General features: G+C 40.0%; 1 protein-coding gene across 1 annotated transcript; it reads left to right on the forward strand.

Moving 5' to 3' along the window:
• Positions 1 to 7,217: 7,217 nt before the first annotated feature.
• On the forward strand, positions 7,218 to 11,048 carry LOC139461557 (uncharacterized). The gene is made up of 4 exons (XM_071243038.1): positions 7,218 to 7,360; positions 8,761 to 8,847; positions 9,686 to 9,826; positions 10,859 to 11,048. The coding sequence occupies exons 1-4, from the start codon at positions 7,218 to 7,220 to the stop codon at positions 11,046 to 11,048; spliced, it is 561 nt and encodes a 186-aa protein (XP_071099139.1).
• Positions 11,049 to 13,337: the final 2,289 nt, after the last annotated feature.

Here is a 13,337-nt window from a genome sequence, read left to right on the forward strand (position 1 = left end):
ACAGCGGGTAGACAGCATGCAGATAGCTACAAAGGATTTCCCCTAACGGACTTGGCTATGAACTCGATATTGACTTCGAATTGTGATATACTTTTTAATATTTGTTGATTTGATTTTTACATGGATATATTTTTTACTGTTCTTATATGAACAATGTTGTTTGATCTGTGATATTCTTTGATAGCATTTTGTGATATATATTATTGTATCATCCCGCTGAATGATCTTAGGTGATTTATTGAGAATTTTGTTACCATGTAACAAGAATATATTCAACTTTCATGATGAACCATATGTGTGAAAGAATGTTATATATGAAGATATATGTGTCTTAATTTATTTCTCCATGGATTGTTTTAGACAGAAAGACACCTGGGTGACAGTAGTACACGAAATTGATTAACTCCATATTTAGGCTGTCTAGAGCTTTATGTGTTAGCCTAGAAATCATTCCTTCAGTAATCACTTTCAGGAACTTTGCAGTTGACTGAAGATGGGTTATATTTGATGTAAAGGGGAGCTTGACTCCATTGTGAGACACATTGGTTGGGACTATGAAAGGCCAAGTCCGGTGTCCACCAAGTCAAAGTCAGTGGTGTGGAGTTCCACATATACAAGGATGGGTTGTATTTGATGTAAAGGGGACCTTGACTCCATTGTGAGACCCATTGCTTGGGACAATGAGAGGCCAAGTCCGGTGTCCACCAAGCCAAAGTCAGTGGTGTGGAGTTCCACATATGCAAGGATGGGTTGTATTTGATGTAAAGGGGACCTTGACTCCATTGTGAGACACATTGGTTGGGACAATGAAAGGCCGGTAGTCTGGTGTCCACCAAGCCAAAATCAGTGGTGTGGAGTTCCACATATACAAGGATGGGTTGTATTTGATGTAAAAGGGAGCTTGACTCCATTGTGAGACACATTGGTTGGGACAATGAAAGGCCTGGTAGTCCTGTGTTCACCAAGCCAGTGATATATATGGGTGCAGTGGAACCCCACAGACGGAGGCCAGCAGGCCACTGAGTATTCCCGCCCAGTAAGGACTGGCAGATTGAGACAAGCCCCCCAAATAGGGAATGGCAGATTGAGACAAGCCCCCCAAATAGGGAATGGCAGATTGAGACAAGCCTTCTAATAGGGAATGGCAGATTCTTTCCATCCCAAGATGGTTCAATGAATTCTTACAGCAGTAGGATCTTCCAGCCTGTGACATCAGAGGGAGACATCAAGTTCCTCTGTTGATTTTGCAGGGGTTGGTGTAGATTGTAGTTTGGTGTAGGAAGGGGTACGACGGACAGTATTTGTGACAGACGTTTTTTATTCTCCCTTCGACGTTATCCCCTCCCCCCTCTTCTAAACCTGCTACGATTTACTTGAGCGATGATGATTGTTCATCGGCAGGAGCTTGATGTTGACCGGAGGTCTTGCATGTTTAGAGGATCCTATTGATGTAAGAATTCAGATTGACCTGTCTTGGTGATGTGAAGTTTCTAATGTTCCCAGGAATTTTTATTCATTTCTTGCCAGATTGGGGTTTTAAATTGATCAATGTTTAATATACACATCATTGTTAACCAGAATTCTTGTATATTATGGAGACATGTAGGCTTTTTAACTGTAACTGTAGGCTTTTCCATGAAAAAGACACTTTCTAAAAACCTACACCCAGGCATGAAAAAAATCAATATACTATATAACCCTAAATGTTTTGTTCTGGCTGATATGTAATATTGTATCTTACATATCCTTGTTTTGCTTGTATTTATTCATGAGTTTTCAAAAGATGAAAAAAAATATATAGATTGAAAACAATCTAAATATGTTTTTGTTATTGATATGTTGCTTATATGTATGTAAGAATATGTCACGTCGATGTGTTAATATGTATATATTCTGTCTTCAGAATATTTCAAAGCTTGGATCATATTTGGTCGCTTGGCGTGATGAGCTTTTCTCTTCGACTGATGCTGTTTTTAAACTCTTGTTAAATGGTTGATGCATTAGTGATGATGATGATGATGATGATATCATTGATATGCTTGTCAATCTAACTAAAATCAGATCTTTTACTCTGATACAATATCTCTCTGCATAAAGATTTGACAACCCCTGCATAGAATGTGTCGGGCGAACTTTCCAATAAGCCTAGCGGTGTGGAGGCTGCTGGAGGCTTGGTGTGAGTGAGTGAAACATTCAGACCACAAGTTTGTAAACGTCTGAGACCTGAATCACTTAGGGGTTTTCCTCCCACATCAAGCTGACATGCCGGGATATAACTGGAATACTGTTCAAAGCAGCGTTGATGATGATGATGAGTTAGAGAGGTTGAATAGTATGCTTGTATACAGAAAATGCTATTAATTCAGATGTTAATTTTCATGATGATGATGATGATGATGTGACTGATAGTAAGAATGATGAATAGTGATAAGCATGTTTACAGGGAAACTCCCATCACTCCAGATAGCAGCTATCCCAATCATCCACAATAAGGAATTTGGGATAAATGATTCTGGTGTTATGATCCTTTGCATATTATGGACATATCCAAAAGTAATCTTCAAGAAGGCAGAGTTTCCAGATTAACTGAATTTGTTGTAACAGATTCCCATATATATGCTATTGAGCCTCTTTGACACAAAAGTTGGATATATTCCTATATTTAAGAAGGTTATACAATTCTTCTATTGAAGATATATGTTAATATAACATAGTTTTACATCTTATGTAATTTCTTGTGATGCAGATACTCAGTATTATTGCATTTCACATCAACAATAAAACTTGAAAAATCATTTTGTTTTGATTCATTTGTAGATTCTGGCCATCTTAGTCTCACAAGAAACTATGTGATGGCATGTCAATACAATAACTTGCCCTTTTCTTATTTGCATTATCTTAGACACGTGCGGGTTACAGGTGGTCCAGTCGTCTAAGGCACCACGACTCGCGGTGCAGAGTTGCGTCCCTTGAGCACGCCAAAACCTATGATTGTGGGTTCGAATCCCGGTTCGCCCCGATTATGTTTCTAGGTTTGTCAGCACCATACCCGTGCTCGTGGGTTTCACCGAAGTGGTGAAACCTGAATCACTTTGGGCTTTCCTCCCACCTTAAGCTTACACACCTTGATATACCGTTTTCGACGTAATAGGCCCCGCTGTAATAAGCGCCCACGGGGATATTTACTGATATATTGGCTAGTGAACAATCCCACATTAGCACCCTTCCGACTGATCAATGTACACAAATCGTGTACATTTATTCGTGTATAATACGCACTCGTGTGTTATATGCACCCTTATTTAAGGGCAATTTAATTTTGGAAAAATAAATCTGTCGTGTATAATACGCACAGACTTTTCTTTTGTATCATTTCAGGCTGTCAGCATAAACCACGGAATTTACGATCTTTCACCAAAATTTTATTCTAATAAGAGCTCCCTATTTCTAATTTTGAGAGCGCCCTGGGCGCTTATTACGTGGAATACGGTAACTTGAATACTATTGAAAGCAGTGTTAAGCCCAACTTACTCACTCACTCTTAGAGACGTGCAAACTTCTGCAAAACATTCTTGTATTCTGTTAATTGGAAGTACTACTGATAAGTAGTGGTCAACATACTGACAATGTGACCTGACTCATCGTGTGTCATCGTGACCCGACTGCGTTGATTTGCGCTCATTGTATCAACCACTCTATGGACGATTATTTAGAGACAACAAACTGGAAACAATCTCCCTTTTGGATTTCAAAGTCACCCATTTTCGAATATAATCAACCTTTACTTAACATTTAACTTTTGGTTGTTTCAGTAAGAGAGTGAATATGGTTTTATGCCGCTTTATTCCAGCAATATCACTGCGGGAACACCAAAATTGGGACACGACATCTTTTCCCATTTAGAGACTCGAACCTGGGCCATCTGAACTTTAACCCTAAGCTGTCTCTCTGCCCCATTTTGGATACATTCATACAATTTTTACATACCTGGATTTAACGTGGTGCCATTTCTAATCTCAGCATCAAGGTATGGAGATCTATTGATACAAGTTTAAATAAATTAATTTATTAAACTTCAAAGCATAGTTAGGTGCTCTGGTGTTTCCGTGCTTGTAACAGCTTGCTTTTGAAACAAACATCACATCAAGGGACACAGATGCTGATTCAAAAGTGTGAAACTGATTCTGTTGACATGCACTCACGTTTAGACTTAATAGTTTTTAATACTACAAACACATTCCCACATTTTAGAATTGAACGTGGGCGACGTTTTAATATTCCTCGTCAATTTAGAAAATGTAAAGTTAAAACATAACATAACTTAAAACATATCGAAAAATGGATATAACTTTTTTCTTTTTTTTAAGTTTAATACACACACTTCTGTCATTAATTTCAAAACAGCAAAGTACTTCACATTGTTTCATGCGAATCCTGTTAGTACACGAATACTCCAACTTTTATAACATGCCATGATGTTAAAACTTATATTGTTAAAAGCAGAACAAATATGCTGTATTCTATTCTGTTTGCACCTAATTTGTATTTCCTTTGTACAAAAAGACCCGTGTACCTTAATGAATAACCCCGTGAAGATTCCGGGGTAGAATAGGTCTTCAGCAACCCATGCTTGCCGTAAAAGGTGACTATGCTTGTCGTAAAAGGCGACTAACGGGATCGGGTGGTCAGACTCGCTGACTTGGTTGATGCATGTCCCACACGCCTATGGCGCCGCAATTCGCTGTGCAGAGTTGTGTCCCTTTGGTACCCCAGAAACCAAGCTCCGTCCCAGCGCGTGACACCTTCGTTACGCTCTCTGTAACTATGAATCCAATCACACAATAGTGCATTTACTGATTTTGTTGAAACGAATAATGTAAGTTTGGCAAAAATCTCCACCATAGTTATAAGGTTTTAGAATAAACCAACTAAGAGTAATGAGACTTAGGGCTGGGACGGGTAACTCGGGTACTCGGGTCGGGTGGGTACTGAGTAGGACCCGGATACCCACAGGACTACCCGGACCCGTGGTTAGTCATGTGATATATCGTTTAATGACAAAACATATGTAGAACTCTATGTTTACGCTACAAGTCACAAATGTTCGCATTTCTTTCTGACTATGCACCCATTTCTTCTGACTTTTCACATCTTTGAATAAAGATATAACTTCAGTGTATGCATGACCAGATTGTTTAATACATGTATCTAAATACGTTTTGCCAGTGCTATGGTGGGTACAGTGGGTACCCGGGTAGGGTCGGGTAATAGGGGGGTGGGTACCCGGGTAGTAAATTCGGACTCGTCCCAGCCCTTGTAATAACACACCTGTAGGTATTTTAAAAGTGTCACCACGAAAACGCGGTCTAAGCGTTTGCCTACAAAATACCTAAAGGTTAACACGTGTTTTCAGTACTTTAATTTATTTCTCAAATCTGTGATATGTTGCGTAATTTGGCTGTTCTTTGTCTGAAGACATTTATCCAACAAAAATGTATTGATTTTTTTACTAGTTTCAATATGGTTGAAATACTGCCGATATGACATAAAAATATTACTCTCACATTAAACCAACATACGAATAAAACATTGACCTAAGTATTTGAGGCCCTGAAGAGCTGTTCGTCTTAAGCGCCTCGCTTTGCCGTCCGGAGTTACGTCCCTTATCAGCGTCAGGATCTCTGAATCAGATTTTCCTTCTGATTGTGCTCTTTGGCTTTTTAACATCATACCCTAAAGTTGTAAAGGTATAGCCCCAGTCTTTGTACCAATTCTGCCCCGGATTCCCCTCGGGGTTAGGTCATGATGCGATGTCGTGCTGCATGGTCGCCGCGAACAACATCGCCGTTTTCTATAAAGATGTGATATGTAACATTCTGACGTTCACATTATACCCGATACAATAGACACTGGACTAGTGAAGATGGACTAGGTTAGAATATGTCTTCAGCATGTCATCGAATCCAAATTTCGTGGATCGATGCTCGTAATGTCAATCACTGGATTGTCTGGTCCAGACTCGATTATTTACAGACCGCCATTATATAGCTGGGATATTGCAGTGTGCGGTGTTAAACAGCAAACAAATAAACAATGAACACTGACCATCCGAGACCATTGTCTCTGGACTCGTGACTTTGCATGGATTTTGAGCGGCAACTAATCGTTGAGGAGCAATGGAACAGTCAGGATTTGCCACGTGGAAACGAAACACTATTTTAAATTTCACTGGATGATGTTAAAAAGAATACCATGCATCTGGCGCCGTAATCTGATGGTCTCGTCACCAGACTACACGTGTTCTGAAGCAACCAATCAAAGTTACGCTCGAAACATAATAAATAAGCGATTTCTCCAATGTTACATCAGTTGGTTGCCTTCAACTTCAACTACAAGGTAAATATGACTTATATATGCTTTGTTTCAAGACGGTGCGGACTGTGTCATAAGTAATGAATTATAGACTCCGCGTAGTAATTACACAATGTTCGGTACCTAAACGTGGGTTACCTAATAATTATATTTCGGGCGCCGCGAAATAGATAGAATATTGCCGACTGCATCTTTAAACAGTATATAAGCAATGGCATGCTTAAATTTATGTGCAAAAAGTTAAATACGAATATCGATCATACAAACAACTCAAGTATAATATTTGACTCATGTACGAACTTCCATCTTCCCGAGGCAAGGGAGTTAAAGTCAAGTCAATTAACTCCCCTGTCGGTGGGGCAGGATACGCTTACGTTTTGGCGAACACCTGGTACCATCACTGATTAACAGACCGCCTCCGTGGTCTTGTGGTAGAGCGTCCGCCCGGAGAGCGGAATGTCCGGGGTTCGATCCCCGGCCGCGTCATACCAAAAGACGTTAAAAGATGGTACTTGTTGTTACCCTGTCTGGCGGTCGGCATTACGTGGCTAAAACAAGGACTGGTCGGCTCGGAGTCAGTATACTGTGTCTGAGTGGGGTATTCATGTTAAACTGCGGCATGGTATCTCAGTGAGCTAGCACTATAAATCGGCATCAGTCCGGACGCTATATAAGTGCAATAATCTTGGACGCGACGTTAAACCCAATTTCACCTCACCACCTCACTGATTGAGATTTATCGACACATGCTCAGGATATAGTCGGAATAATAGAACGGATGTTTTACAGATAGTTTATATGATTATGAAAATGGTATTTCTACATCGAATAAGATATAATTTCAGATGATGTTCATCACTGCGTTGGTAAGTCTTCTGCTGACGGCGGTAATAACAGAGGGCCAAGTGTGTTCCCGTGTAGAAGACGACTCTGTCTATGGATTGGAGTCGGATTCGGCGTCTGTTAGGCTGGGCTATGCTGCCGTGAAGTAAGTTGTAGTACCAAACGTGTAAACCTAATTGTATTCATATACTCAAATGAATATTGCTGGTTGCGGCGTTATGAAACATTCACTCACTCATTGTGTGACCGATCAGGGATGTTGTCGATATGATAGTTTCAGGAGTTACCAAGATTTCATTATGACGAGCATCCGTTGTGATTAATTATTATTATCTCTATGGTATTACATATATCACGGTTTTTCTATAGCAGTTACACTGTTTTGCATAATATAGTCATGCAAAAAAAAATATGACAGCTTGCCCAAAGCTTTTTGAAATGATCTATTGCAATTCCTGATAGACGTATACTTTGTTTACTTAAATAAGTTGTAATTCTATTTAAAGGACGGGATGTTTAGAAATATTTGCAGAAACATGTACATGTATTTAATTCTGTCAGCGATAACTTTTTCTCTCTTTATAATGCTTTTACACTGACAAGAGACTTATACAATGCATTTGATCAATTCCCCATGGGGTAGAATGTCCCCCCTGCACCCCGTGCAAGTCGCAAGATGCGATGTTTCGTATGGAGACGAGACATTTTTTCAGCTACGGCTTTAAAACAAGATATTTTTTAATTTATAACTATGAGCGTAAATAAAAAAAAAAAAATAAAGTTTCTTGCGACAGTGTAGTTTTTGTGGCAGACAATCTATTTTTGTTAACTGTCTGAAAAATAACTATTTTTTCAAGCACTTTTTTGAGACAACCTTTTTCGATAAAATCCCAGGTGAAACCCGCGTGTACCAAGGTTTGACCCAAATTTGGTTGAGCAATGTTGCACATGTTAACTGATTTACGTCATACTTAGTTTGACAAAAGTTGCATATACCCACGACGTCATCGTTAAAGCTTATTAGTTTCATTTATTGATTCAATAAAAAACATTGATCGATTATTGGGTATTGATAGTATATATGCATTCTGATATGCGCCAGGGATATTAACTTTCGATATTCGATATGTAGGGTTCGCGCTACGACTATGGACTTAAATCAATTAAAGTTGGGAAATTACAAATTGCATAGTTCTAAGATCGTATTGTGAACACTCCACGAGTAGATCTACCGCCTGCTTTGTAACACGATAGTTTGGATCGCACCACATGCTATCGACTATTGGTGTGCCTGGTCCAGACTGAATGATTTAAATGATATGCTGGACATATATGCGGTGTAAAACAACATTCATCCACTCGCGCCTAGTACCCGTGAAGATCCGGGGTAGAATAGGTCTTCAGTAATCCATACTTGCCGTAAAAGGCGGTTATGCTTGTCGTAAGAGGCGACTAACGAGATTCCCTATTAACGTGTTCCCTATCAAATATTGTCAGGTAATGAAATTATTTGATGTAAGCATGGTAACACATCACTTTTTTCAGTTCCATGGTCCAAACCGCCATGAGAAGTCAAGGTGGTATCGCTGCCAAGTTTCAGAGCCAAAGATGTGCCGTCAGCACAACAACTAGGTAAACAGGTTCATATTATTATTATTATTATATTTAATATTCTTAAGACAGCAAGGAGAGTTCGGGTGATCTTGGCACAGCAAGGATGGGGTGTTCAGAAGCCTGGCCGGACATGGTCAGGTTTGTTTGCTTGGATACATCTGAGGCTGTGTATGGGCCTCTCCAAAGAACAGTTGTCCTTTTCCTTGAGGCTCTCTACATATTTTGGTGGTACAGTAGATTGACCTCTGAGTCAAAACTCAAAAACTCGAAGACGGTAATAAAAGGACGTTGCTTAAGATACTGTGTTTTTTGCCAAAGATGGGCATTTCTGACAATGTGTTGGTCAGTCCCTTTAAATCCATTGCATACTCTACATTTATTATTGTTGTTATTATTATTATTATTATTATTATTATTATTATTATTATAATAATAATAATAATAATAATAATAATAATAATAATAATAATAATAATAATAAAATGCATGCATATGGTTGCTGGCTACTCATCATTCCCAATAGTGGTTATTGTTTTCAGTCAATGGTTGGTCCAGTCATTGGTTGGTCTTGTCAAGACTTGTTTACATGCAGACCGCCACAATTTGAAACATTAATGGAAAAAACATGTTCTTGTCTGGGGTGGCTTGTTAGAAGTGGTCTGCGATTTGAATTGGTTGAAGTTATTAAATTACGTCACTTCATCAATTTGAAAGGTATCGTATGTCCAGTATTGTATTGTGTCTCAAAGTGAATGGGGGAAAAGGAGACATTCTCGTGAAAAAATCTCCTTTCCCCCAGTCACTCAATGAGAGAAACAAGATATTGTACTCGACATATGAAATATCCTTTATGTAGTTTCAGCAGTTTCACCATCAAACCATGGGGGAGAACCTGTGAAGCCTGTCCCCCGAGAGTGTACTACCTTCGCCGCTTTCTTAGATACTGTTACGTTGCCCAATGGCCCTTCAAGCAGCAGATCAGATACGTCCGATGCCCGTGAGTATATCTTCATGTCAATACTACAGTCGAACCTCGTTGTGTCGAACTTGGATGTGTCAAATCACCGGTTGTCTCGGACATTTGGGGAGTCCCAAGTATCCAAATAAAGCTTAAAATATTCGAACTTTTTCTCAGGTCCCCTCGAGTTCGACCCAACAAGGTGGGAATAGGAATAGGAGGATGTGTACATATATATATCTTCCTATTCCTATTCCCACCTCGTTGTGTCGAACTCGTGGGTACCTGGGGAAAAGTTCGGGTTATCCGGGGTTCGAGACCGAAGGAAAATGTTAAGCTTTATTTGGAATTTGGATACTTGGGACTCACTAAATGTCCGATGTAAGTACAATGTATATATATTTATATTGACAATGTACTTATTGGAAATATGTGAAGATCATACCCTGCATACGTGGTAATCAGTCTGAGAAATATGGTAGAGAGTATACATATCTTCATGAGCAAACATATCTTCTATTTAACACGATAAATATCTTCATACCCAATAGGGAATTATTGACATATCGTCATGTGTAAAATGGGTAGTTAAAAAGTAAATTATTTTAACATGAGTTTAACATGGTTTGTGTTCAATGCAAGAAACACATTTTGTATTCACAACTAGCAAGTGACACACGCATGTTGCACAACGTTTCATGTTCATCGGCTTTTGACAGATAATTCAAATTCGCTAATTAACCGATTTTTTAACTTATGACAAAAAGTCCTTAAGTTTATATATATATACCACATCACAATTAGACCCTTGAGTATTTTCCCTAATACAAAAAATATAATAACTTATTGTATCAATGTCGGAGACCGTAAGGGGCATTTCTCGTTTGAAACCATTGTCAACATGTACAGTTTCCTGACATAAAACATTGATACAGAAAATATTAGGTCTGGATCAATATTGATTTGATCTGAATATTCAGCAAAACATTAATTTGCTGCGAACATTCGCCCAACTTTGAATATAGAAAGGCTGGCTCGTTATTCCTTCTCAAGAAAGTGTTTTCATTTCAGGTCCCGGTGCAATCAGCCATGTTGGTGTTCTAACAGCAGGTGCGTGGCCACACGCCACTCTCTGGTCTGGGTCTGGGCCTATTGTACCAGGAGCACCAGCCTTGGCTTCGTACGGGGCATAAACTACCGCTGGCTGTGGCTCCCACAAGACTGTCAGTGCAGGGAGAGTTACAAGTATATCTCGGGATAGCCGTCGTGACAGACCTACACATGTCAATGTCAACAGCATAATAAAATCCTTGAAGGAATACCTGTTAGTGTTGATATTTTAACAATTCAGATTTGTCTTGATGATGATTCGTGGTTTGCCAGCACGGTATCTGTGCTTGGGTTTTTCACTGGGGCGTCTTAGACAACATCTTCCCGTTCAGTTTCCACTTTTATAGTCAGTTAACTCTCTTGACTCGGGAAGATGCTTAAACAATGGCCCTCCAACATTTTGTTGACGCGCCTTCACGGCTGAAATACTGTTGGACATCCATTTTCAATTGAAGTTATAAGACTCTTTTCGAAAGATCAACTGTTTAATCATATCCTATTATAGTCGAGGTTGATAGAGTATGGACGTAATTTTCGGATTACCATAAGCTTTTAGGTGTACGAGGTTAAAAGGAACGTTCGCAGCCTCAAATATAAAATCGTTCAGAAACAAAGCGGTTCAAAATAATCACTTCAAAACACTTGGTCCAGCGATGCTCCAACTTATCCTTGTCGTGTCGAATTCTTCATCTTGTTTTCGACGACGGCAATCTCCTCGACCTCGACCTTTATCTGGCAGGTTTGATTTGAGCTTATGGAAGAGGTAAAGGTCAGAGGGAGGTCGGTCAGGGGTGAAAGGTCAAGGGGAAGTAATTCAAAGCCCAAATCTGCAGCTAGCGCCAGTTGTGACGCATTGTCCTGAAGCAGTAGCACACACTGAACGGAACTTTCCTCGACGATCTTCCATTTCAGCGTCTCTTAAAAGACGTACTTCTATAGCATGTATTAACCTCAAGATTATCCACTTATAGTCCCGGAAAACCAAAGCCACGTCTTTGCTAACTGACGTCACACGTTTGTACTTCGGTGAGAGGGACCCCAAATGTCTCCTCTGTTAGTTCTGTCGCTAGTTGTCGCTTTTAGCAATATTTCAGTAATATCACGACAGGGGAACACGAGAAATGGCTTTGCACATTGTATCTCCTGTGGGTAAAATATAATCAGGAATGAAGTGAAGTGAAATGGTTTTAACGTCACGTTCATTATCAGTGTACGTAAAATTTAATTGCGACGTACGTGCGTGCGTGCGTGTGTGTACAAGTCCGGACTATTATCTCTGTTATAGCGCTAGATACCTCGTGAGATAACATGCCGGAGTTGAACATGGATACAGCACACATGCACAGTATACTGACTCCGAGTCGACAAGTTGCTTAATCCCATTTATGCCTTGCGACAGGCTGGGTAACAACAAGTATTTTTTAAGGTATCCCGTTAGTCGCCTCTCATGACAGGCATAGTCGCTTTTTCACGGCAAGCAAAGGTTGCTGAAGACCTACTTGAAATGCTATATCACTGAATAAAGCGAGCATCTGTATCTATGGTCTTCATTTCGTCAACAGGTTTCGTTGTCAATCGTTATTTCTGTCCCCGAATCGGGAATGTGTGTCTGAAGTAAAGCACACCATCACAAAACCGTAGATGCCTTGTGGGAAAGAATATATATTAATATATTCTCCACTCGGAAGTACCCGTTACAGAGATCAGATGTTCTGTTCCATATGTTTCCACTCTCGTACCGAGAACTGATTGGCTGAGGCGACAGTTAGACGCAAACTCCGCAGATCGATTGGATTAGCTTTCCTGTATAGATTTAGGTATGTGACGGCTGAAGAAATCTTTGTGGCTATTTCTTCAGTAGAAATCTCCCAAGTGATTTGACCGCCTCCGTGGTCTAGTGGTAGAGCATCTGCCCGGAGAGTGGAAGGTCGGGGGTTCGATCCCCGGCCGCGTCATACCAAAAGACGTTAACAGTTGGTACTTGTTGTTACCCTGTCTGGCGCTCGGCAATAAGGGCTAAAACGAGGACTGGTCGGCTCTGAGTCAGTATACTGTGTCTGAGTGGGGTATTCATGTTAAAACTGCAGTATGGTATCTCAGTGGGCGAGCATTATATATTCGGCACTCGTCCGGATACACATACGGATGCACGTTGCTATATAAGCGCAGTAATATTGAACGCAACGTTAAACTCCATTTCACCTCCCCTCACCAAAGTCATTTCCGTAACATTGGATGATATCCAAAAGGGCAATAACTCTTGGCGGCTTGTTGGCCTTCAAGAAAGCGCCTCACGCCGTTAGGAGTTTGCTTCGAAAATCAACCTTCTTAGACAGTTGACTAACATTTTTCTGGCCTCTACCTGTCAGAAATGCCCTCAGCTATTAAAATTGTCTGCTTATTATAATTCCTGACCTTGAAGGCTGTTCAACTGGCTTAC

Source organism: Haliotis cracherodii, unplaced genomic scaffold, assembly GCF_022045235.1.
Source record: "Haliotis cracherodii isolate W230 unplaced genomic scaffold, xgHalCrac1.p SCAF_15, whole genome shotgun sequence".
NCBI classification, from domain to species: Eukaryota; Metazoa; Mollusca; class Gastropoda; order Lepetellida; family Haliotidae; genus Haliotis; species Haliotis cracherodii.